This window comes from Silurus aristotelis, assembly GCF_946808225.1.
Source record: "Silurus aristotelis genome assembly, chromosome: 15".
Classification (NCBI taxonomy): Eukaryota; Metazoa; Chordata; class Actinopteri; order Siluriformes; family Siluridae; genus Silurus; species Silurus aristotelis.
In genome coordinates, this window is record NC_139588.1 from 7,100,045 (window position 1) to 7,123,222 (window position 23,178).

The 23,178-nt window shown below is 37.8% G+C and overlaps 2 protein-coding genes across 2 annotated transcripts in view; both read right to left on the minus strand.

Moving 5' to 3' along the window:
- LOC310738110 (uncharacterized protein) overlaps positions 1-23,178 on the minus strand; it is a 234,317-nt gene that overhangs the window by 170,918 nt on the left and 40,221 nt on the right. The window lies entirely within an intron of this gene.
- kdr (kinase insert domain receptor (a type III receptor tyrosine kinase)) overlaps positions 13,252-23,178 on the minus strand; it is a 36,535-nt gene continuing 26,608 nt past the window's right edge. Inside the window, exons 16-30 of the mRNA XM_083562966.1 lie at positions 22,570-22,676; positions 22,088-22,223; positions 21,839-21,943; positions 19,182-19,295; positions 18,795-18,883; positions 18,486-18,651; positions 17,661-17,752; positions 17,458-17,580; positions 17,232-17,343; positions 16,856-16,955; positions 15,185-15,290; positions 14,916-15,061; positions 14,764-14,815; positions 14,590-14,675; positions 13,252-14,344 (exon numbers count right to left, since the gene is read on the minus strand). Coding sequence (XP_083419092.1) covers positions 14,128-14,344; positions 14,590-14,675; positions 14,764-14,815; positions 14,916-15,061; positions 15,185-15,290; positions 16,856-16,955; positions 17,232-17,343; positions 17,458-17,580; positions 17,661-17,752; positions 18,486-18,651; positions 18,795-18,883; positions 19,182-19,295; positions 21,839-21,943; positions 22,088-22,223; positions 22,570-22,676 — 1,751 coding nt within the window. The 3' untranslated portion in view covers positions 13,252-14,127. The remainder of the gene's footprint in view (positions 14,345-14,589; positions 14,676-14,763; positions 14,816-14,915; positions 15,062-15,184; positions 15,291-16,855; positions 16,956-17,231; positions 17,344-17,457; positions 17,581-17,660; positions 17,753-18,485; positions 18,652-18,794; positions 18,884-19,181; positions 19,296-21,838; positions 21,944-22,087; positions 22,224-22,569; positions 22,677-23,178) is intronic.

A 23,178-nucleotide genomic window follows, 5' to 3' on the forward strand; every position in this document is an offset into this window, starting at 1 on the left:
GTTTTGTATATTTATATATATATATATATATATATATATATATATATATATATATATATATATATATATATATATATATATATATATATATATACATATGGCTGTCAAAATGTAAATTATTTTAAATGGCACGACATTTTTTCCTTTTTTTTTTTTACTTATATATAAAATAAATAAATTAACTTCAGATAAAAATATTTTTAATCAGTAAACTTTTGTTTTATTTCTGAGTTTCAAATCAAACACCAAATCCGCCATGATTCTCACAATTAACCCTCTGGGTGGCGTTTTGTGCGTTTTTCCCTCATTAAAACTTAAATTACTGTCTTTATTGATCGTACAGATAAAAACAATACATCATTTAAATCTGTAAAATGTCTATAATTTTATATATATATATATATATATAAGCTTCCTAACTTGACTTAAAGTTAACTGTTAACTGTCCGTGTGGAAACATAGCAAAGGCTCTAAATGATGTCCACACGTCTCTGCACTGAAAAAGCCTTTATATTTAATCACATGCTGTACATATGATACATGATTAACACCTCCAAGCTGCCAGTTTTGGGCACTCGAGCAAGCCCTTAACTCACTACTGCTCATTTAGTAAATGAGATCATTAAGAGTCACTCGGGATAAACACTTCCAACAGGAAGTATATCTCGCTATCTTTGTCTCTCTATTTTCTCTATCTAATTTTCTCTGTGTCTCTATTAGTAAATGTTTCTGTCTCACTGTATATGTCTCTCTCTTGCTGTCTCTCTATTTGTTTCTCACTCTTTCTAAAGCTGTGTCTGTGTCTCTTTGTCTTTGTCTCTGTCTTTCCTGCTTATTTACATGTCTAACAAAGTTTTGAGTTTTGAAGTAATGCCATAAGTGATCTATGATGAAAGACTTCCCTGGTTTGATTCTTACCTCTAGTTTCATATTGAACATTATCACATGAACATTATTATTGAAGGAGTTTTTAAAAACAGAACAATGAAAGATCATTAAAATTGGTTGCTGGTAAATCATGGTATATCAGTGGTGCAGGTGTTGGAGATGTGGTTCTTGTACCTGAGTCACTTCTCATAGACTTCGAGTTACTGAGAGAATGTACAGGAAGGAGAAGTTTTGACCCTCTAAAATCATGATCTAAGAGAAAACACTGGGTATATAGAAAAGACAAGAGTCCAATAAGCAAAGGCTTGTTTGCGTCTCCTGTCTTGGTGTAATGGTCAGTGAAGTGGTCGCTGCTATCTGACTCACCCTGTTTGATTCCTACCCCTTAGCTTTCTTTTAAAAAGTTTTTAAAAAGAACCAAAAAAGGTCCTAAAAATCAGGTTCTTGCAGGAGATCCTGTGGCTCAATTGGAAGAGCTTTACCTCTGGGTTGAGAGGTTGCCGGTTCAAACCCCGGGCAGGGCTCAAAGCTAAGGTGCCAGGAATGGCTGCGTATATGTGGTTTCGGAGGGCGTCGTTGGCTGCGTTGGATGTGGTTTCGGAGGGCGTATCCTGATGCAGGGGGGCAATATCCGGTCATCTGCCCCCCCCCCCCCCCGGTGTCTGAGTAGCAGAAAACAGGAGGTTATGAAGCAAAAATTTATTGACTTAGTTTTGCATATATAGGGAAAAAATTCTGCCAAAAACCTATCACCCTCACTTTTTCTGAGGCTGTGAAGCAACCAGTATTCACAGCCTTTGTTTAGGGTCAACCACCTTATTGCTCACCAGAAACTACTTTCCACACAGCTTACCCAGTGTGGGGACAAGCCAGATTCGAACCAGCAACCTCTGAGCTCAGAGGCAAGGCTTTTATCACAAAGCCATCAAGTCCCACAACATGCCTTCTTTTTTGGGGGGGTTTATCGATTGTTTCAGGCTTCAAGGCAAGAAATTCAGACCAGACAGAAACACAGAAAGCAGGATTTGAACGCTGAACCCCACCAACAGCGAAATACCAGTCTTAACCCACTAAACCATCGGGAAGGACCGGCTGCGACGATTGTTTAGAGCAGGTCTATCTTTTCTTTCAAACCATCAACACAAGAATATAATGCTAAAGACACACATAGGAAGCAAACCCATGACGTGACTAGCAGGGACAAAGCAGGATTTGAACCCTGATTCACACCATTAGCAAGGCACCAGCATTAACCCACTGAACTATCAGGAAGGACAAGCTGGGAAGCTTATTTAGAGCAGGTCAATCTTTCTTTTTAACCCATCAAAACAAGAATATTAAGATGTAGGAATCAGGAATTTAACCTACCTCAGGACTAACAGACAGAAAGCCAGGGTTGAACCCTGACCACCAACATTAGCAAAGTACCAGCCTTAACCCACTAAGCCATCAGGAAAAACAGGCTGGGAAGCTTGATTAGAGCAGGTCTATCATTCTTCTCAAACCATCAACACAAGAATTTAATGGTAAATAAAGATGTAGGAAGGAAATAGAGATGTAAGTAGCACAAGTTGAACCCACATTGTAAATAATAGGAAGAAAGCAGGATTCGAGGATTGGGTATCGCCAAGCTGCCACTCTTGGGCCCTTGAGCAAGGCCCTTAACCCTCTATGCTCCGGGGGTCCCTTACGAGGGAAATATCAAGGTCCGTGACGTCGGAGTGACGTGGGGCCGCCTTCCCGTGGGCTCACCACCTGCAGGAGGGACCGTAAGGGACGGTGCTTTGAGGATTGGGCAGCAGTCGAAGGCGGGAGTCTGCTTAGACTGCTGCCCCCGCGACCCAAATTACGGATAAGCGGGAGAAAATGAATGAAAAAAAGCAGGATTCGAACCATGATCCCCACCACCAGCGAGATGCCAACCTTAACCCATTGAACCATTGGTGAGGACAGGCTAGAAAGCTTATTTAGAGCAGGTCTATCTTTCTTTTCAACCCATTAAAAACAAAAATATATCGCTAAAGAAGGATGTAGGAAGTGAATCCTGATCGTGACTGGCAGACAGAAAGCAGGATTCGAACCCTGAACCCCACCAAAAGCACGAAACCTGATTTAACCCAACGAACCATCAGGGAAGACAGGGAAGGAAGGTTGTGTAGAGCAGGTCTATCTACCTTTACCTGCTGAAAAAGCATGTGTGCTTTTTGGAGGGTTCATACTTTGTTTCATGCCAGCGCAGTAAAAAAGAAGGCATGTAGGACTGGCTTTGAAACCTTATCACCAGTGTGGACTATATTAAGGACCATGTTCAGGCACAAGCCTTAACCCACTGAGCTACCACAGAAGTGCCTTTTTTTTGGTGGAGTTATCTTTCATTAAAGACCAGGAAATCAATAAATTAATCCAACACAGAAAGGACAGAATTGAAATGCTTTCAGAGGGGAGAAGGTCCAGAAGTTTTATTTACCAACACAGCAACCAGGAATCAAACTCTCAAACTCATCCTTGTGGGGATACTGACATTAACCCACTAGGCTATCACATCTATCTATCTATCTATCTATCTATCTATCTATCTATCTGTCTGTCTGTCTGTCTGTCTGTCTGTCTGTCTGTCTGTCTGTCTGTCTGTCTGTCTGTCTGTCTGTCTATGATGTGAGGTCCAGTTAACAGCTAAAGAGGGTGGAAGTAATAACTACTTTTTACTTAAGTACATGTCAGAGCCAAAACTTCTTCACTTTCACTTAAGTAAAAAAGTTTAATCAGTACTTTAACTTTTACCCGAGTATTTTAAAACATGAGTATCTGTACTTCCACTTAAGTAAAGGATGTGTGTACTTTTGCCACCTCTGCATGTCATCACCTTACAGTCTTCAATCTCCTTCAGGTTGCATCTCCTACATAGAACATAGTCCACCTGTGTGCACCTTCCTCCACTCTTATACATCACCCTATGATCCTCCTTCTTCTTAAAATAAGTATTTACCACTGCAATTTCCATCCTTTTAGCAAAATCTACCACCATCTGCCCTTCCACATTCCTCTCCTTAAAGCCATACCTACCCATCACCTCCTCATCACCTCTGTTCTCTTCATCCACATGCCCATTAAAGTCTTCCCCATTCACCAATCGTTCTTTTCTAGGTACATAATCTATCACTTCATCTAACTTAATCCAGAATTTTTTCTTCTCCTCCATTTCACATCCCTCTTGTGGAGCATAAGCACTGATGACATTTATCATCACCCCTTTAACTTCCAGCTTCACGTTCATCACTCTATCAGAAACTCTCTTCACCTCCACTACACTCTTACTGTACTCTTAGTTCAGAATCACCCCTACACCATTTTTCTTTCCATCCACACCATGATAGAACAGTTTAAACCCACCTCCAATGTTCCTGGTCTTACTCTCTTTCCACTTGGTCTCCTGAACACACAACATATCTACCGTTCTCCTCTACATCATATCAGCTACGTCTCTCCAGTTACCAGTCATAGTACCAACATTAAAAGTACCAACCCGAACCTCCACTCTCCTAGACTTCTCCTTTCCTTGCTGTCTCTGTGGACGTCGTCCTCCTCTCCTTCTCCTCCTTTGGCCAACAGTAGCCCAATTTCCACCGGTACCCTGTTGGCTAACGATACCTGTGGCGATCATTGGTAAGCCAGGCCTCGACCGATCTTGTATGAAGTTCTCTTTTGTGAGCCGCATATTTGATTTGGCACATGTTTTTTTACGCTGGATGCCCTTCATAAAGCAACCCTCACAATTTATCCGGGCTTGGGACCAGCACTAAGAGTGCACTGGCTTGTGCAACCCTAATGGCTGGGTTAATGTATTGTAAATTGTATGTCACCTAAATTGATTGGACTTTACTTCCTGTTAACATGTTTTACACTTGTTCATGTTTTCTGTTAAAGCGCCATTAGTATTTCACAGTTTGTGCCGCACTCTTTGTGTAGCATTTGTTTAATTGGTTCATTGTCTTTTGTTTAATGTTAAGATTGTTTTCTTCTCTTGCCTTATTGTGTCTATATGTTCATATGTTTTCACTATTAATAAAGAAATTTGCCACTTTCACCTACCTTTGACTCCATTAAAGGGCATTATGACTGTAAAGACTTTCTGAATCATAAACTATTTGTTTACTATCAATAAAATACAGAACCCTAACAGGCAACAACACTATACTGCAAATCACACTCAGACATTTTTGAGGTAAACACATTATATAAAGTCTAAACATTGTTTGGAATGATACTTAATCACAAAATTGCAATCGGCAAAGAAAACCACCCGGAACATAATATTTTGATTAGACAGCTATGTGAGCAGATAGTAATATATTGAAAACATAATGATTCACTGTGACATCTTTACTTGCTGGCTGGGATTCCTAAGGCATTCCTAGGATACCCATGTCTTTGTAAAAAAAATATATATTGTAATATATGATATATGTGACACTATTTATACCTGTTTAACTCTTTTAAATTCTTTTGTAAATGAATCATTGAAGCCAGCTACGGCAATAAACCTAATATTTCTGAACACCTGACTGAAGTGTAAGTGTCAATATAAATATAAATGTAAAGCTGTACAGGGCAGAACATGAAGCAATATGTACATTTTGGGTCATGTTTTTTTTCCTGCAAGTAGTCTGAGAAACAAAGAAGCCCTGACTAATTCAAATGGATGTGCCTCCAGGATCATGTCACAACATATAAAACAGTACTAGGTCTCTAATCACATAATGCTCAAAGTGTAGCTTGTGTATGATCATAATGATATATTTGTATAATTATTGTATGAGTATAAACCATGGTTATTTGTGAACTCTTGTAGTCACTTAATTCAGTACAGTAAGGGTGTAAACAATTTTCCCCACACATGGTTTTTCCATCTCAGCTTTATGTTTGCAAAATAAATGAAATTTAATATATCGTGTTGTTCATTCATCTGAGATTGCATTTACATAATGTGTGTGTGTGTGTGTGTGTGTGTGTGTGTGTGTGTGTGTGTGTGTGTGTGTGTGTGTGTGTGTCTAATATTGATTAGACTGTTAATAATTAGGCAATTTCACTATTAATTTAAATTACAATCTCAGGAATACAGTAATTTATGTATATCTAAAGGTAATATATGCTATATATCAGTGGAACTCACAGCGCATTACTATTAATATGTTTATCAGTGGACAGCTATAAATAAGTAAATAAATGATCATTTTCAGCACAATTCATATACTGTATACTAAATAGATGTAGTGACACCACGTAGCCACATGACGATGCTAGAGATTATTTGTGAGCAGTATGAAGTTTATATAAATGTGTAATGTGCATGCCTTTTATGTTCACACAAACTTGTCTTTAATAGGAGCTAGTTGTTTGTTTGTTTGTTTGTTTCTCTCAGCCAGCCAAACTAATCTTCATTGTAATGTAAAAATTAGTAACAAATATTGTCCGTTAACATCTATGTAAATATTTTATTTATATTTATACATTTATAAATATTTTTCTATGTAAATATTTCAAAATACAGGTTAGATTTAATGCTGTTCCAAAACCTCATTAAACTAAAGATCCCAATAACCAGTAACACCCCAGTGAGATCTCATATACACACACACGCACGCACGCATGCACGCACGCACACACACACACACACACACACATATACATATATATATATATATATATATATATATATATATATATATATATATATATATATATATATATATATATATATATATATATACATATACAGAGGTGGCAAAAGTACACACATCTATTACTTAAGTAGAAGTACAGATAAAAATACTCGTGTAAAAGTTGAAGTACTGATTACACTTTTTTACTTAAGTGAAAGTAAAGAAGTTTTGGCTCTGACATGCACTTAAGTAAAAAGTAGTTATTACATCTACCCTCTTTAGCTGTTAACTGGACCTCAAATCATAGATAGATAGATAGATAGATAGATAGATAGATAGATAGATAGATAGATAGATAGATAGATAGATAGATAGATAGATAGATAGATAGATAGATAGATAGATAGATAGATAGACAGACAGACAGACAGACAGACAGACAGACAGACAGACAGACAGACAGACAGACAGACAGATAGATAGATAGATAGATAGATAGATAGATAGAGGGTTAATGTCAGTATCCCCACAAGGATGAGTTTGAGAGTTTGATTCCTGGTTGCTGTGTTGGTAAATAAAACTTCTGGACCTTGTCCCCTCTGAAAACATTTCAATTCTGTCCTTTCTGTGTTGGATTTATTTATTGATTTCCTGGTCTTTAATGAAAGATTAAGACTTCTTTCTTACTGCGCTGGCATGAAACAAAGTATGAACCCTCCAAAAAGCACACATGCTTTTCAGCAGTGGTCGCTTAGTGGTTTAAGGCTTGTGCCTCATCTAAACATGGTTCCCAGTCTGATCTCTTCCATGGTTCAGTGGGTTAAGGCTGGTGCCTCGCTGATGGTGAGGATCAGGGTTTAAATCCTGCTTTCTGCCTGCTAGTTGCGATGTAGGTTATGTTCCTGCTTTCTAAATCTTTCTTTAGCTTTATATTCTTGTGTTGATGGTTTAAAAGTAGATAGACCTGCTCTAAACAACCTTCCTGGCCTGTCGTCCCTGATGGTTCTGTGGGTTAAATCAGGTTTCTTGCTTTTGGTGGGGTTCAGGGTTCAAATCCTGCTTTCTGTCTGCCAGTCACGATCAGGATTCACTTCCTACATCTTTCTTTAGTGATATATTTTTGTTTTTAATGGGTTGAAAAGAAAGATAGACCTGCTCTAAATAAGCTTCCTAGCCTGTCCTCACCAATGGTTCAATGGGTTAAGGTTGGTATCTCGCTGGTGGTTGGGATCTTGGTTCGAATCCTGCTTTCTTCCTGTTATTTACAATGTGGGTTCAACTTGTGCTACTTACATCTGTATTTGCTTCCTACATCTTCATTTACCGTGAAATTTTTGTGTTGATGGTTTGAAAAGAATTATAGACCTGCTCTAATCAAGCTTCCCGTTCTGTTTTTTTTTTGATGGCTTAGTGGGTTAAGGCTGGTACTTTGCTAATGTTGGTGGTCAGGGTTCAAACCTGGCTTTCTGTCTGCTAGTCATAAGGTAGGTTAAATTCCTGATTCCTACATCTTAATATTCTTGTTTTGATGGGTTAAAAAGAAAGATAGACCTGCTCTAAATAAGCATAACCACCTGTTTTTAGCTACTCGGACACCGGGGGGGCAGATGCCCGGATATTGCCCCCCTGCTTCAGGATACGCCCTCCGAAACCACATCCAACCTTCCACGCAGCCATTTTTGACACCTTCCTTACTACGGTCACCGGAACCTTCCACACTCTTAACTTGGAGTCCTGGCCGGGGTTTGAACCAGCAACCTCTCAGCCCAGAGGTAAAGCTCTTCCAATTGAGCCACAGGATCTCCTGCAAGAACCTGATTTTTATTACCTTTTTTGGTTCTTTTTAAACAATTTAAAGGAAAGCTAAGGGGTCGGAATCGAACCGGGTGAGTCAGATAGCAGCGACCACTTCACTGACCATCACACCAACAGCAAACAAGCCTTTGCTTATTGGACTCTTGGCTTTTCTATAGTTAGGAACCCAGTGTTTTCTCTTAGATCATGATGGTAGAGGGTCAAAACTTCTCCTTCCTGTACATTCTCTCAGTAACTCGAAGTCTATGAGAAGTGACTCAGGTACAAGAACCACATCTCCAACACCTGCACCACTGATATACCATGATTTACCAGCAACCAATTTTAATGATCTTTCATTGTTCTGTTTTTAAAAACTTCTTATAATGTTCAATATGAAACTAGAGTTAAGAATCGAACCAGGAAAGTCTTTCATCATAGATCACTAATGGCATTTCTTCAAAACTCAAAACTTTGTTAGACATGTAAATAAGCAGGAAAGACAGAGACAAAGACAAAGAGACACAGACACAGCTTTAGAAAGAGTGAGAAACAAATAGAGAGACAGCAAGAGAGAGACATATACAGTGAGACAGAGACATTTACTAAAAGAGACACAGAGACAAAGATAGCGAGATATAGCCACTTCCTGTTGGAAGTGTTTATCCCGAGTGACTCTTAATGATCTCATTTACTAAATGAGCAGTAGTGAGTTAAGGGCTTGCTCAGGTGCCCAAAACTGGCAGCTTGGAGGTGTTAAAAATTTATCATATGTACAGCATGTGATTAAATATAAAGGCTATATCAGTGCAGAGACGTGTGGACATCATTTAGAGCTTTTGCTATGTTTCCACACGGACAGTTAATGAGGTGATACCGGAGAAAATGCACCTCTTCAAGTCAAGTCAGGAAGCTTATATATATAAAATTATAGACATTTTACAGATTTAAATGATGTATTGTTTTTATCTGTACGATCAATAAAGACAGTAATTTAAGTTTGTGTCGCCATTATGAGGGAAAAACAAAACGCCACCCAGAGGGTTAATTGTGAGAATCATGGCGGATTTGGTGTTTGATTTGAGATTTAGAAATAAAACAAAAGTTTACTGATTAAAAATATTTTTATCTGAAGTTAATTTATTTATTTTATATATAAGTAAAGAAAGGAAAAAATGTCGTGCCGTTTAAAATTATTAAAATTTTGACAGCCAAATATATATATATATATATATATATATATATATATATATATATATATATATATATATATATATATATATATATATAAATACAAAACTAATTAAAAATGTTGTTACCTAATGAATGTGTTCAGGCTGAAGATCCACATATAGAACACAAGCACAGAAAAGATGATGATGATCAGGAATGTGTCTGTTCTCAGTCATGTCACATCACTGACTCCCTCTGTCTCATCCACATTAACCCCAAACTTCTTACTGCCTTCTGTGGTGAGTGAGAGTCAGGACTTTATACACCAGTGGATTGAACGCGCAGTAACAGGAAATCGGTTGTTCGGCTGAAATCGGCGCGCAGTGAAAATAAAAAAAAAATATTTCACCAAATCAATGGATTAAAACTAAAGTAACGAGTCTGTTTTGAAAATGTAAGAAGTAAAAAGTACAGATATTTGTGTAAAAATGTAATGAGAAAAAGTAAAAAGTTATAGTGGAAAAATAAATAGTGGAGTAAAGTACTGATACCAGAAAAATCTACTTAAGTACAGTTACGAAGTATTTGTACTCCGTTACTTCCCACCTCTGTATGTGTGTATATATATATATATATATACTGTATCATATGTAAACCCCAAACCCTAGGAAATTTACCAAAAATTTTTATTTTTAGATTATAAGGATGTCCCATGCGTATGAGGAAGATCCACTATTAAAAAAAGTGGATATGGCACAGCTGTGTGTGTGGGTGTGTATGTGTGTGTGTGTTTCTATATTTATCCTGAAAAACTATTTCTTGTAGGAAACAAATATCTTACAACTTGCAGCTATTTCCTCTCCTGCACAAAAAAAATTCATTGTGGCCTTGATTAGAGAAAACACACACACACACACACACACACACACACACACACACACACACACACACACACACACACACACACAATTAGAAAGGATTTTGTTGATTAAATCATTATTTTTTAAGTTTTTTAGGTAACATTTTAATTGTTTGGATATTGGTCTTAAAATAATTATTGTATTTACATGATTACATTGATTGAATTTTCACTTGAATAAGTATTCAAATTTAGCTTTTAAGGGACTGAACTAAAATGCCCAGTTACAGGACCTCTGGAGCACTGGAGATCAAAGAGATGCTGAGCTGGTGTTCAATGGTTTTGTAAATTTATATCGGAAACCACGTATTTCATTTAATAACAACTAATCCAGGCTAGGAAACAAAAATCAAAGATTTAACAATGAGTGTACCCGAAAGTACATGTTTATTGAAACTGCAGCCCAGATACCAATTATCAAGCAGAAAAACTGTCACATGTCAACAACCATCCATCCATCTATCTTGTATATGGTGGCAATCTCCTTAAATTCAACCCAGTCTTTGATTGCTTTGTGCTATATTTTATTTTATAAAAACTACTTGCTTGCTTCTTCAGAGGCAATTACACTTCCACATTCGTTCTCCCTTTGCCACCAACAGTGTTAAATATAACCATGTAGTAGTGAAACAAACTTTCATGCAATGCCAGTACACTCATAATAAATTGGCAACCCCTGCATATCTGGCCTTGGCTATTCTGGGTAGTCATATTGAGCCGAGTACTTCTAAGAAAATGCTCAAGGATGGAAGCATGTTACTTCCTACACAAAAGTACACAAATATCCACAAAAACAATGAAACAATGAGATGTACAAACTTCTGGCGTTCTTCTCTCACACCCCAAACTGTATACAGTGAGGAAAATAAGTATTTGAACACCCTGCTATTTTGCAAGTTCTCCCATTTAGAAATCATGGAGGGGTCTGAAATTGTCATCGTAGGTGCATGTCCATTGTGAGAGACATAATCTAAAAAAAAAGATCCAGAAATCTCAATGTATGATTTTTTAACTATTTATTTGTATGATACAGCTGCAAATAAGTATTTGAACACCTGAGAAAGTCAGTGTTAATATTTGGTACAGGAGCCTTTGTTTGCAATTACAGAGGTCAAACGTTTCCTGTAGTTTTTCACCAGGTTTGCACACACTGCAGGAGGGATTTTGGCCCACTCCTCCACACAGATCTTCTCTAGATCAGTCAGGTTTCCGGCCTGTCGCTGAGAAACACGGAGTTTGAGCTCCCTCCAAAGATTCTCCATTGAGTTTAGGTCTGGAGACTGGCTAGGCCACGCCAGAACCTTGATATGCTTCTTACAGAGCCACTCCTTGGTTATCCTGGCTGTGTGCTTCGGGTCATTGTCATGTTGGAAGACCCAGCCTTGACCCATCTTCAATGCTTTAACTGAGGGAAGGAGGTTGTTCCCCAAAATCTCGCAATACATGGCCCCGGTCATCCTCTCCTTAATACAGTGCAGTCGCCCTGTCCCATGTGCAGAAAAACACCCCCAAAACATGATGCTACCACCCCCATGCTTCACAGTAGGAATGGTGTTCTTTGGATGGTACTCATCATTCTTCTTCCCCCAAACACGTTTAGTGGAATTATGACCCAAAAGTTCTATTTTGGTCTCATCTGACCACATGACTTTCTCCCATGATTCCTCTGGATCATCCAAATGGTCATTGGCCAACTTAAGACGTGCCTGGACATGTGATGGTTTAAGCAGGGGAACCTTTCGCTCCATGCATGATTTCAAACCATGACGTCTTAGTGTATTACCAACAGTAACCTTGATAACGGTGGTCCCAGCTCTTTTCAGGTCATTGACCAGCTCCTCCCGTGTAGTTCTGGGCTGATTTCTCACCTTCCTTAGGATCATTGAGACCCCACGAGGTGAGATCTTGCATGGAGCCCCAGTCCGAGGGAGACGGACAGTCATGTTTAGCTTCTTCTATTTTCTAATGATTGCTCCAACAGTGGACCTTTTTTCACCAAGCTGCTTGGCAATTTCCCCGTAGCCCTTTCCAGCCTTGTGGAGGTGTACAATTTTGTCTCTAGTGTCTTCGGACAGCTCTTTGGTCTTGGCCATGTTAGTAGTTGGATTCTTACTGATTGTATGGGGTGGACAGGTGTCTTTATGCAGCTAACGACCTCAAACAGGTGCATTTAATTTAGGATAATAAATGTAGTGGAGGTGGACATTTTACAGGTCTTTGAGGGTCAGAATTCTAGCTGATAGACAGGTGTTCAAATACTTATTTGCAGCTGTATCATACAAATAAATAGTTTAAAAATCATATATTGTGATTTCTGGATTTTTTTTTTAGATTATGTCTCTCACAGTGGACATGCACCTACGATGACAATTTCAGACCCCTCCATGATTTCTAAGTGGGAGAACTTGCAAAATAGCAGGGTGTTCAAATACTTATTTTCCTCACTGTATATATATATATATATATATAATTTTTTATTATTATTGATTTAAACACACACACACACACACAAACACACACACACACACACACACACACACACACACACACACACACGAAAAATGCCTTTGAGTGCATTGTCTCCTCAAGGCCGGTGCAAAACAGATACAGGAAGAGAAAACACTGACATACATGCACACACACACACACACACACACACACACACACACACACACACACACACACACACACACACACACACACACACATACACATACAAATTGTATCTACCTTGCCTTAGAAGTTTCCAAAGTAGCCAATGTTATGGTGGATATGAGTCGATGATACACAAAATCTGACAACTACAATTATTAGAAATATATTCAATAACATTTTATTTTAGAAAACTACTTATGATCAAGACAAGTTTAATAAAATATATTGTTTTTGCTTGACCTATATTAAGATCTTCACTTAATAGCCTGTACATTCAGGAAGCAAGTCATAAAAAAAGAATAGAAAAGTATAACGTACAGAACAAAAAGAACTCCTGATTTAATAAAATGCTGGCCGAGCATTTAAAAAAAACAAAAAAAAAAAAACAATTAACATAAATACAGAAAAAACACATTAGGTGACTCAAATTACAGTTGCTATTTCTTGCTTGAAAGAAAGGGGTGTGTCTTTTTACAGGAAGTGGGAGTGGTCTTAATGAGCTTATGTTATGTGTAAACAACGATTCCATTTACATGGCTTTCTCCAAAAAATACTCACATTATATATTAAAAAAGATTTTAAAGAGAAAAGATTTGAACGACTATCTCACACGCTTAAATTGCGAATAAAACAGTAGTGTAGGTTTCAGCTAAGGCACTGTGTTCAACTATATGTTATATGTTATGTATGTTATACTCAGTGATTATAATCCTGACAAAGTTACAGTCATGTGAATGGAGCACGTTAACGCTCAGGATGTGCTGACTTGAATAAATGTACCTGTCTAAATCATTTATAAATAATCACTATAGAGAACACCATAATGCCACTGAACAGAGTATGAGAAGTCAAATCAAATAGTTGCTTTGTCCTGTCTAAGAACCAGCCTATCATAAGCAGAAGCGTGTCTGTTTTTTATTGCTCTTGGCATAAAAGGAAGAGTCTGCTATTCCAGGCTGGAAGGATTTGCAAAACACAATTGCAATAAGACCAACACTTAGTATATCCATATAGTCATGGGTTTTTAGGTGGTTCCAATCAAACAGGAGGAGTACTATAGCGGACCTCGGTGTTATACTTGTCGTTCTTCTTGGGGAATGGCGGCTTCATCAAAATGTCCCTCTTCAGGATCATCTCCTCATTGGCATACACAGGTGTTTCTGTGTCATCCGAGTGGTAGCCAGACTGGTAGCCACTAGTCTGATTGGATGATTCGGATGCCACGGATTCCTTACTCTTACATCGTAGAATAGGACTGAGGAAAGAAATGAATTGAATTAGTTAGTGCACCTTCACAGTATAACACACACACACACACACACACACACACACACACACACACACACACACACACACACACACACACATATACACATACATACATACATACACAGACACATATATATATATATATATATATATATATATATATATATATATATATATATATATATATATATATATATATATATATATATATATATATATATAAAATCTCACCTAAATGTTGCTATCCTCTGTGCTTGATGATTTAGTGCTTTCACTTTGTCTGGTGATAATCCCAAATCACAGTCCATCTGACCATTCTACAGGAATGAATCATTAAAATATCAGCAGAGCTGATCTTTAAAAAAAAAAAAAAAGATGCCAAAACTTTTTCACTTATCTCTTTACCATTATTGACCTCTGTTCCAGTGGAATGTCCTCAAATTTATGCTGAGCATATCTGTAAAAAAATATATATCCCACCACAAGTTCAATTAAATGTATATATGCCATTATGAGTATAAATTAGTTTTTGTATGAACAGTGGTCTGTGTACTAACCCAACTGATGGAGCATTGTCATAGTTAACCAGGGTCTCTAAGCCTTTTGCTCTCGGTGCATTGTTATATAAGGTCACTCTGACCTGGGGGACTCCTGAACTTCCCTCCACATCCCCCATTGTCAGTGGTATATAGTCTTTACCATCCTAAATTATAAAAACATATTCATTGAGCTCAAACACTTCAACATGCAGTCATTATCTACAAAAACTAATAGAATAATAGAAAATCCTAACTCATAAAATTAAACTGTGAAAATCATATGTGACCTGCTGAGCGCTGGCCTGTAGCAAGTTGCCCAGATGCTCCACTAGTTCTGTGAAAGTGGGTCTGTCTGTTGGATGATCCATCCAGCAGTCCAACATGGTCTGATAGCTGAAGCACAACAGAATGTAATTAGACAACATACTGGATTACAACAGTACAGAATTGCCCTGCTAATATAATATTATACAATCCTAATTGTGCATTCCTAATAAAAAATAAAAAGGTATTCTTGTGCTGTTACTGATATTACTGACATCATTGATGAATTTACTGCTGAACCTCACTTGTGAAAAAAAGTTGTGAATCAAAATGTTTAATTTAAATCTATGTAAACTTCACAGTGAACAAATACCTCACTCGTTCCAGGACAATCAAAGTATTCGGCATATCAACATAGATATTGGTCTTGTACGTACAAAACATTAATAGTTGTATCATCCATCCTGAGTGCTGATAACTGAGGCAGCATTTTAACTAGAAATTAGAGCGCCAAAGTCGGCTAAAATTTATATCTAGGTGTTGTAAATTTGCTACAAGCACATAACAATATTCGCATATCAACATTATCTGTTGCCTTCAATAGCCCTCAAACATCCCTGTAGATATGACAGTCCTTAATTATTTAAATATACTTGCAAGCTCTCTGTGATGCTTCTCTATAGAGTGGGTGACCTTTCTCCTACTTACAAAAAGTCTCATTCCCATGATCTCAGCTACGTGACACATTTTCTCCTGGCCTTCTGAAATATTTGAGGTTAGACCCCAAGATTCAGTATGAACTCCAGTGGACCATATTGTTTCTGATACACAATTCAGGGACACTGATTCATATGTGTTCGAACTTGAATACAGAGAGCCGATATATATGGTAACTGAGTAAACTAAATAAATATTTGGGAAGAGTATATAAACATAGAATGTTGCTATTCCAGGAAACAACAAAGAATGAAAGACAGATTTTAATAGTGTACATAAGATAATATTTCAGACTTGTTGATATAAATGGTTATCTAGTATCTAAGAAAGCAGAAGAAATCGATTTGCTAATGCTAATTTTTTGCCTCTAGATTGAAAAATACGTTTTTTAATAAATTCTGGATATAGATACTAATTCGGTTTACATTTCTACACAGGCTATGCTGTTTTCATAAGCATACAAACATATTTAGCCAGATCATAATTTCACACTTGTTCTGATATGACAATTGCTTTTTTAATAGGCTAATGGTTACGTTAGATGCGTTTCATCACACAAATGGAACAGCTATTTGCTAATAAGCTTAAATGAGCCCACAAAGCCAAAGGACAAAATAAATGCGAAATTGTACATCAGTTTAGTTAAAAGATTTTAAAGCCCCTAAACAGGATACTGATCATATCATAGCAGTGGGCATATGAAGGTAAGGATTTTCGATAGAATTCTCTTTTATGTACACTATATGTAATATTCATTCATTTATTCATTTTCTCCCGCTTATCCGTAATTCGGGTCGCGGGGGCAGCAGTCTAAGCAGCCCTTCGACTGCTGCCCAATCCTCACAGCACCGTCCCTTACGGTCCCTCCTGCAGGTGGTGAGCCCACGGGAAGACTATATGTAATATATTTTATATATTGTATTTCTGTATAATTAATACAATGGCTGCAAGGATGGCTGCAAGAAAAGTATAGTTACATCTCAGGGGTGGCATAGTCAGGTGGTCTCATCCTGGTACCATCTTTTAACCTCCTGCAAAACGACTCGTCAATGTTCACTCCCGGATATGGAGACGCACCTGCATTTCACAGCAGGCACAGTAAAGGATTATTTCCTATTACTTCAACATAGTATTATGAATACAGCAGTTGGTACGATGCTTACAGTTTGACTATAATATGCTATAATTATTAAGACTCAAACTAACAACAATAATAGCATTTGTTAGATCAAAAATCTCTACAATTACAAGCATTATCAGGCAGGTGACGGGATAAGTGTTTTCATCTAATAAATTTACCAACAAAAAAAGGGCTTTTTTAATGCATTATAGCAAGACAGTGAATTATCTCACCCAAGGAGAAAATCTCCCAGAGTAGTACTCCAAAAGACCACACATCACTTTGTGTTGTATAGACACGGTCAAAGATTGTTTCTGGAGCCATCCACTTCAGAGGGAGACGTGCCTAAGACATGGATTGGGTTTGACATTACTATGAGGTCTCTTCAATAGAGCTTCAAAAAATACACATGCTATACATAATGTGCAGTCATAGTTTAATGTATTTATGTGTGCTCACATCTCCTTTTCGGACATAATCTGGGTCTTTATACACATCTCTAGCCAAGCCAAAGTCGCAGATCTTTACAATGTTGTTCTCAGAAAGAAGAATGTTCCTAGCGGCCAAATCCCGGTGAATGCACTGAGAGAGACACAGAAAAAATTGTCCATTTACACACATGCTGTATATAGACACAAATGCAATATTGTTTTGAGAGTTACCTTTCGAGAAGAAAGGAACTCCATTCCTTTGGCTACTTGAAAGCTATAGCTGATGAGATCCTCCATAGTCAATTGATCCCAGTCTGAACTTTCTGCAGCACAAGATTTATAACATTGTCAACGACAACATTGTAATCAGGTAAAGTACATTATAAAATTAAAGCGATGTGAATGTCAATACTCTCTTTTTGCAATGCAATGCAATACTGAAGAAACACTAACAAACGTCTCACGGTGCTAGCCGAATATTTTATTACAATTTTGCAAACATTAAGCAAATTGAAGCTTAACATTAAAGAATGCAAAAGGAAAAAATACAAAGTGATCCTTAAAAATGTTTGCCCCAGATTTTGTAGTAACAGTTTGGGAAAAAAATTTATTATGGAAAAAGTCATGTGTCTTCAGTATCGTGTTTAGCTCTCTATGCCATTTCTATGTAGCAGAAGCATTCAGCAATTTAGGATAATTTTCTATATTATGAATAAATCAGTAGCTACTGTGAAAATACGCAAAAATAGTTTAGTTACAGGATTTTAAAAGTAATGCAATGTTTGTCTGGAAGACTAAATGGGTCTCGAGAGTATATGGGTTGAACATTGGGTTCTTTATTGGTAAATTCATAAATTTTTAAAATAGCATTACTACAGTTGTATCCTATAAATAGATATAAAATATGGAAATACTAGCTTAGGAAAAGCGACATATGTATAATGCAATGAATGACAGAGCCTGTTATTTATTTAGTTTATAATTAAGGTCTTCATTCAGATGGATAATTTGGTCTAGTTAATAGCAGGTTATGGCAATGTGGCAGACTGACAGTACCTTGTTGATCCAGTTGAGGATTGGCGCTCCACTCACTTCTCAGCCCAGAGCAGATGGCAGTGCCAGTGCATATGTCTAATCGTGTAGTAGTGCCCATATCCAGATCCCCTTCTTGCAGCTCTGGTTCAATTTCACTAGCTCTGCCCTGCATCAGAGGCCTATGCTTCTGAAAAGACACATAGGAAGACTAAGTGTGAATGTGATCCACTGCAATTAAATAATCATGTTTTTAACTTTGTAATAAATTGAAAAACTAAATCACATTAATTACATCTTGCCCCATTTTTTAAAGAGTCAGGGTTTATTTACCTTGAAGGGGCTGTATTCTCCACGCTTACTCTTAAGATAACTGGAGAGGTTACCATGCTTACAGTATTCCACAATTACCATCAGTGGGCCTGAAAGAGAGAAAGAGAAAATAAAAAGTTTTCTGTGTTTTAAAGTAATTCTTTTTTTTTTTTTTTTGTGGTTTAGAGATATGTACAGTGTTTAATAGAGAATCTACAATGTAACCATGGCTCCTTTATAAAATATACATGCACGTTCCTACAGAATAATATGTGTGCACTAGAAGTACTGACATTAGTTATTAAAGATCAGAAAGACACAGGCAGATCGTATGTGTGACATTTAACTCTGCCATTTAGTATGAGCATAATATTAAGCATGCGTTTAGATATGACAATGTGTACTTACCACCTGGTTTGGTGCAGGCACCTAGCAAATTAACCACATTTAGATGGTGGCCAATATGAATAAGGATCTTCAGCTCAGACATCAAGGCACGGTACTCGCTGGATGTAGCACCCTCTGTATTTGGGAAAATGTTATACATTACTATCATTTCAAAGTTACAAGACAGGCAAAAAAGCAATTGGTTTTGGCTATGAGTTTTGAGAAGTCTCATGGAAGGCCAATACGAATTCCATGGAAATGTCAAATCACAAAGTGCACATCTTCCCCAAAGCCTCTGATGGGTATTGTACAATGGTGTACTACAAACAATCTAAGCATCAACTAAATTCACCAGAGATGTAGCTTTCAAAACATATTGATGTAGCTAATCAGAAAGCTTGATCTTAACTTCATCTAGCATGCACAATATAACACAAACACTCAGGTTTATGTTCTAAAATGTGTTTTGTGGATTTCTTATTTCTTATTATTTATAAAAGCATATGGGGATATAATGGCAATTAAAAGCGGTAAAAAGAGCAAGGAGGGCATTCTGTTGAAATCACCGCTGTAACTACTAGAATGAAGGGCAAGCATGCTTTGTGTTCAGATAAACAAATCTTCGCTTTGCCTATAGACAATACTATAAAAATTTAACTTGGATATATTTTAGATTTGTCAATGCCCAGCTCGTACAGCAGTACAGATTTACTGTCCTCTGATAATAATAAACATACAGCCATTATTGTCAAGATAGCTTTCAACAAAAGTGAACACACCCAAAGTGATAACAGTTGTACGTAGTGTAACCATGCAAATCCACATGTCCTATTCATCATGTATATGTTTTTGTCTGCTTGACAGGACTATACAAATTTGTGTATCTGTCAGGATCTTACACGGTATTTAAGGACACCCAAGTCTATAGCTCAGGACTAAATTATCTCACCAACTTCCAAAGTCCCTTAGAATACTCTTGCCACCCTGCCTGCTCTGGATTCTGTACCTGTATCTGTTCCTGTTCCTGATCCTGTCCCTGATATCCGGTTTTGAACTCTGGGCTGGTTTTTTTTATTTGTGTTTTTGCTCTGCCCTTTATTTTTCTGTTTGCTAGCTCTTTGTTTTTTTGGATTTGGTCTTCCCTGCAGTGCCCTGTTCACCTGTGTTAAGACCCTTGACTGTTTTTTTTATTTTGTTTTTGCCTTTGCCCTATTGCTCAGTTTGCTATTTTTATTAAAGCCTGTTTTCTCCTTACCCTGTTGCATCCTCAATTTGGGTCCTCACTCACCTAATCACCCTTGATCACTGACATAATAATCTGGCCTTGCATTGTGTCCCGTAATTTCTGACAGTATCTTTATTAGAGCAGTTAAAATTTGGTGCTTTGAGTACAAGTCTCTCATACTGACCACTGGATGTTTAACATGGGTCATACAGAGGTTTTACAAGACGGATTTCACTCGGAACAGGCCTCGCAAGGTTCGATCAAAGTAGTTGAGTCCTTGTACTGTACGTCAGGTGCAGAAGCTGGATTTGAAAAACAGATGTATGATGCTGCCAGCATTGCATAAGAAATTGCAGAAACGGAAGGTCTTCTTGTCAGTGCTCAGACCATACGCACACTGCAACAAGCCGGTTTGTATGGCTGTCATCCAAAATGGAAGACTCCTCTGAAGCTGGCTTACAAGAAAAGGCTGCAGACAACCTGTCCAAGAGCATGGATAATTAGAACTATGTCCTGTAGTCTAATGAGACTAAGATAAACTTGTTTGGCTCAGATGGTGTCCAGGATCTGTGGTGTTGCCCCGGTGAGAAGAACCAAGAAAATTGTGTCTTGCCTACAGTCAAGCATGGTGGTGGTAGCATTATGGTCTGGGGCTGCATGAGTGCTGCTGGTACTGGGGAGCTCTGGTTTATTGAGGGAAACATGGATTTCAACATGTACTGTGAAATTATGTACATAATGCCCTCGATTCAGAAACTGAGCTGAAAAGCAGTTTTTCAACATAATAACGACCCCAAACACACCGCCAAGATGACAACTGCCTTGATGAGGAAGCTGATGGTAATGGATTGGATTGGTAGCTCAGTGGTTAAGGTGGCGGGTCACTGATCGGAAGGTTGAGGGTTCAAGCCCTGGTATTGCCAAACTGCCACTCTTGGGCCCTTGAGTAAAGGCCCTTAACCCTCTGTTTTCCAGGGGTGCCTTATCATAACAGATCCTGCACTCTGACCAAATGTAAAGAAAGAATTTTACTGTGCTGTAATGTATATGTGACAAATAAAGACTATTCTTCTTTTAAGCACCTGTGGAGCATCCTCAATCGGAAGGTTGAGAAGCACCGTGTGTCTAATATCCAGCCACTCTATGTCATTATGGAAGAGTGGAAGAGGATACCAGCGACAACCTGTGCAGCTCTGGAGAATTCCATGCCCAGGAGTATTAAGGCAGTGCTACATAACAATTGTGCTCACATATATATATATAAAGGTAAAGAGGAATGCCATGGAGGAGGATTATGGCTGTGGCAACCTCTAATGGGAGAAGCCGAAAGAAGAAGAAGACAAAGAAGACTCAAATCTACAGGGGCCCAGTTACTTTAATAATTTCAAACTGGAGTAAATGGTACAAAACTTTTAGTACTGAGAATGTAAAAAGTAAAAAAAAATCCACCTACCTTTTAGCATTTTCACTGCCACTGTAGTGCATGTGGTGGCTTTTTCAATGCCAAATGCTGCTGCCTCCAGGACCTGACCAAACGCCCCGCGACCCAGCGGTTCCCCTATAATCAGAGATTTTAGCGTCTGTCATTTTTTAAAGTCTTAAACAACCCTCACATTAATCCACTAATTTTAGTGTTGTTTCTTGAGGTAAAATTTATTTCCATGTTTAAAAGAATATCCCGCGTTATGGGTTTTAAGCTCACCTAGTTTAAGACGTTCACGGGGAAACTCCCACTTGCTGGCATCGTAGGTTAGCCTCTCACAATGCTCATCCATTGGCATGTCTTCTGCATCTAAGATCATGGACAAGTATCCTGTCTTCATGTCTCCATCAGTAGGCTGAGAGTAAGCAGGACAGAAAAAAGATAAGCATGAGGGAATTCAAGGACATTCAAGTTATATAGTGTGAATAAAGTGTGATTATGCACTCTTTTAGGAGTTCCAATTAATGACCCTAATTTCCTCGTTAGTTAAGTTATACAAGAAGATACTAAATCCCACACAGGCTGTCCCACACACATAACAAGCAATCATGCTGGGACACAGGGAGAAGGAAAATTCATAACACAGAACTGGGTGTATAATTGTAGGAACTCACAAAGGAAAACGACTTCTACTGTGACCTAAACAGTTACTTAAACCTAAAAGTGCCTGTGGGACTGAAAGACTGAAAGTGAAATATTACCCGTTTTCTGCTGCGTATGACAAAGACAATGAGAAGCCAGAAGAACATGGCGATAACCACGGCACCAATCGGCACAATCAGCTCCACGTTCATCTTCTCCTCTGCGCCTGATATATAAATGATACTTTTAATAAAGTGGTAATTCAAATACATTATCTTACTTACAGACCAATGATACACAATCGCACACTTGAAAACATACACAACAATGCCAGGGGTATAAACCCCTACCGCGCATAATTATGTGTCACCGTGTCACCGCGCATAATTATGATTATGTATAATCATGAAAACACTAAAGAGCCCATAGCACTATCATTAACCAGAACGTGTCTAGCGGCTAACACTAGTGCTATGGATTCTTTAGCGATTTATGTCCAGCTATAAGAATTTCTCTTAAAAGGAGAAAATCCTGATAATTTCACATATCGAGGGAGTAAATAAATGAAGGAGAGAAAGAATGAAGACATTTGTGAAAGAATGCTAAAATAAGTAGAACATTTAAGTAGATCATATCTTTAGAAAATTAACAACACAAACACACACACACGCACACACACACACACACACACACACACATTCTAACTTAATCAATATAATAAAAAAGTA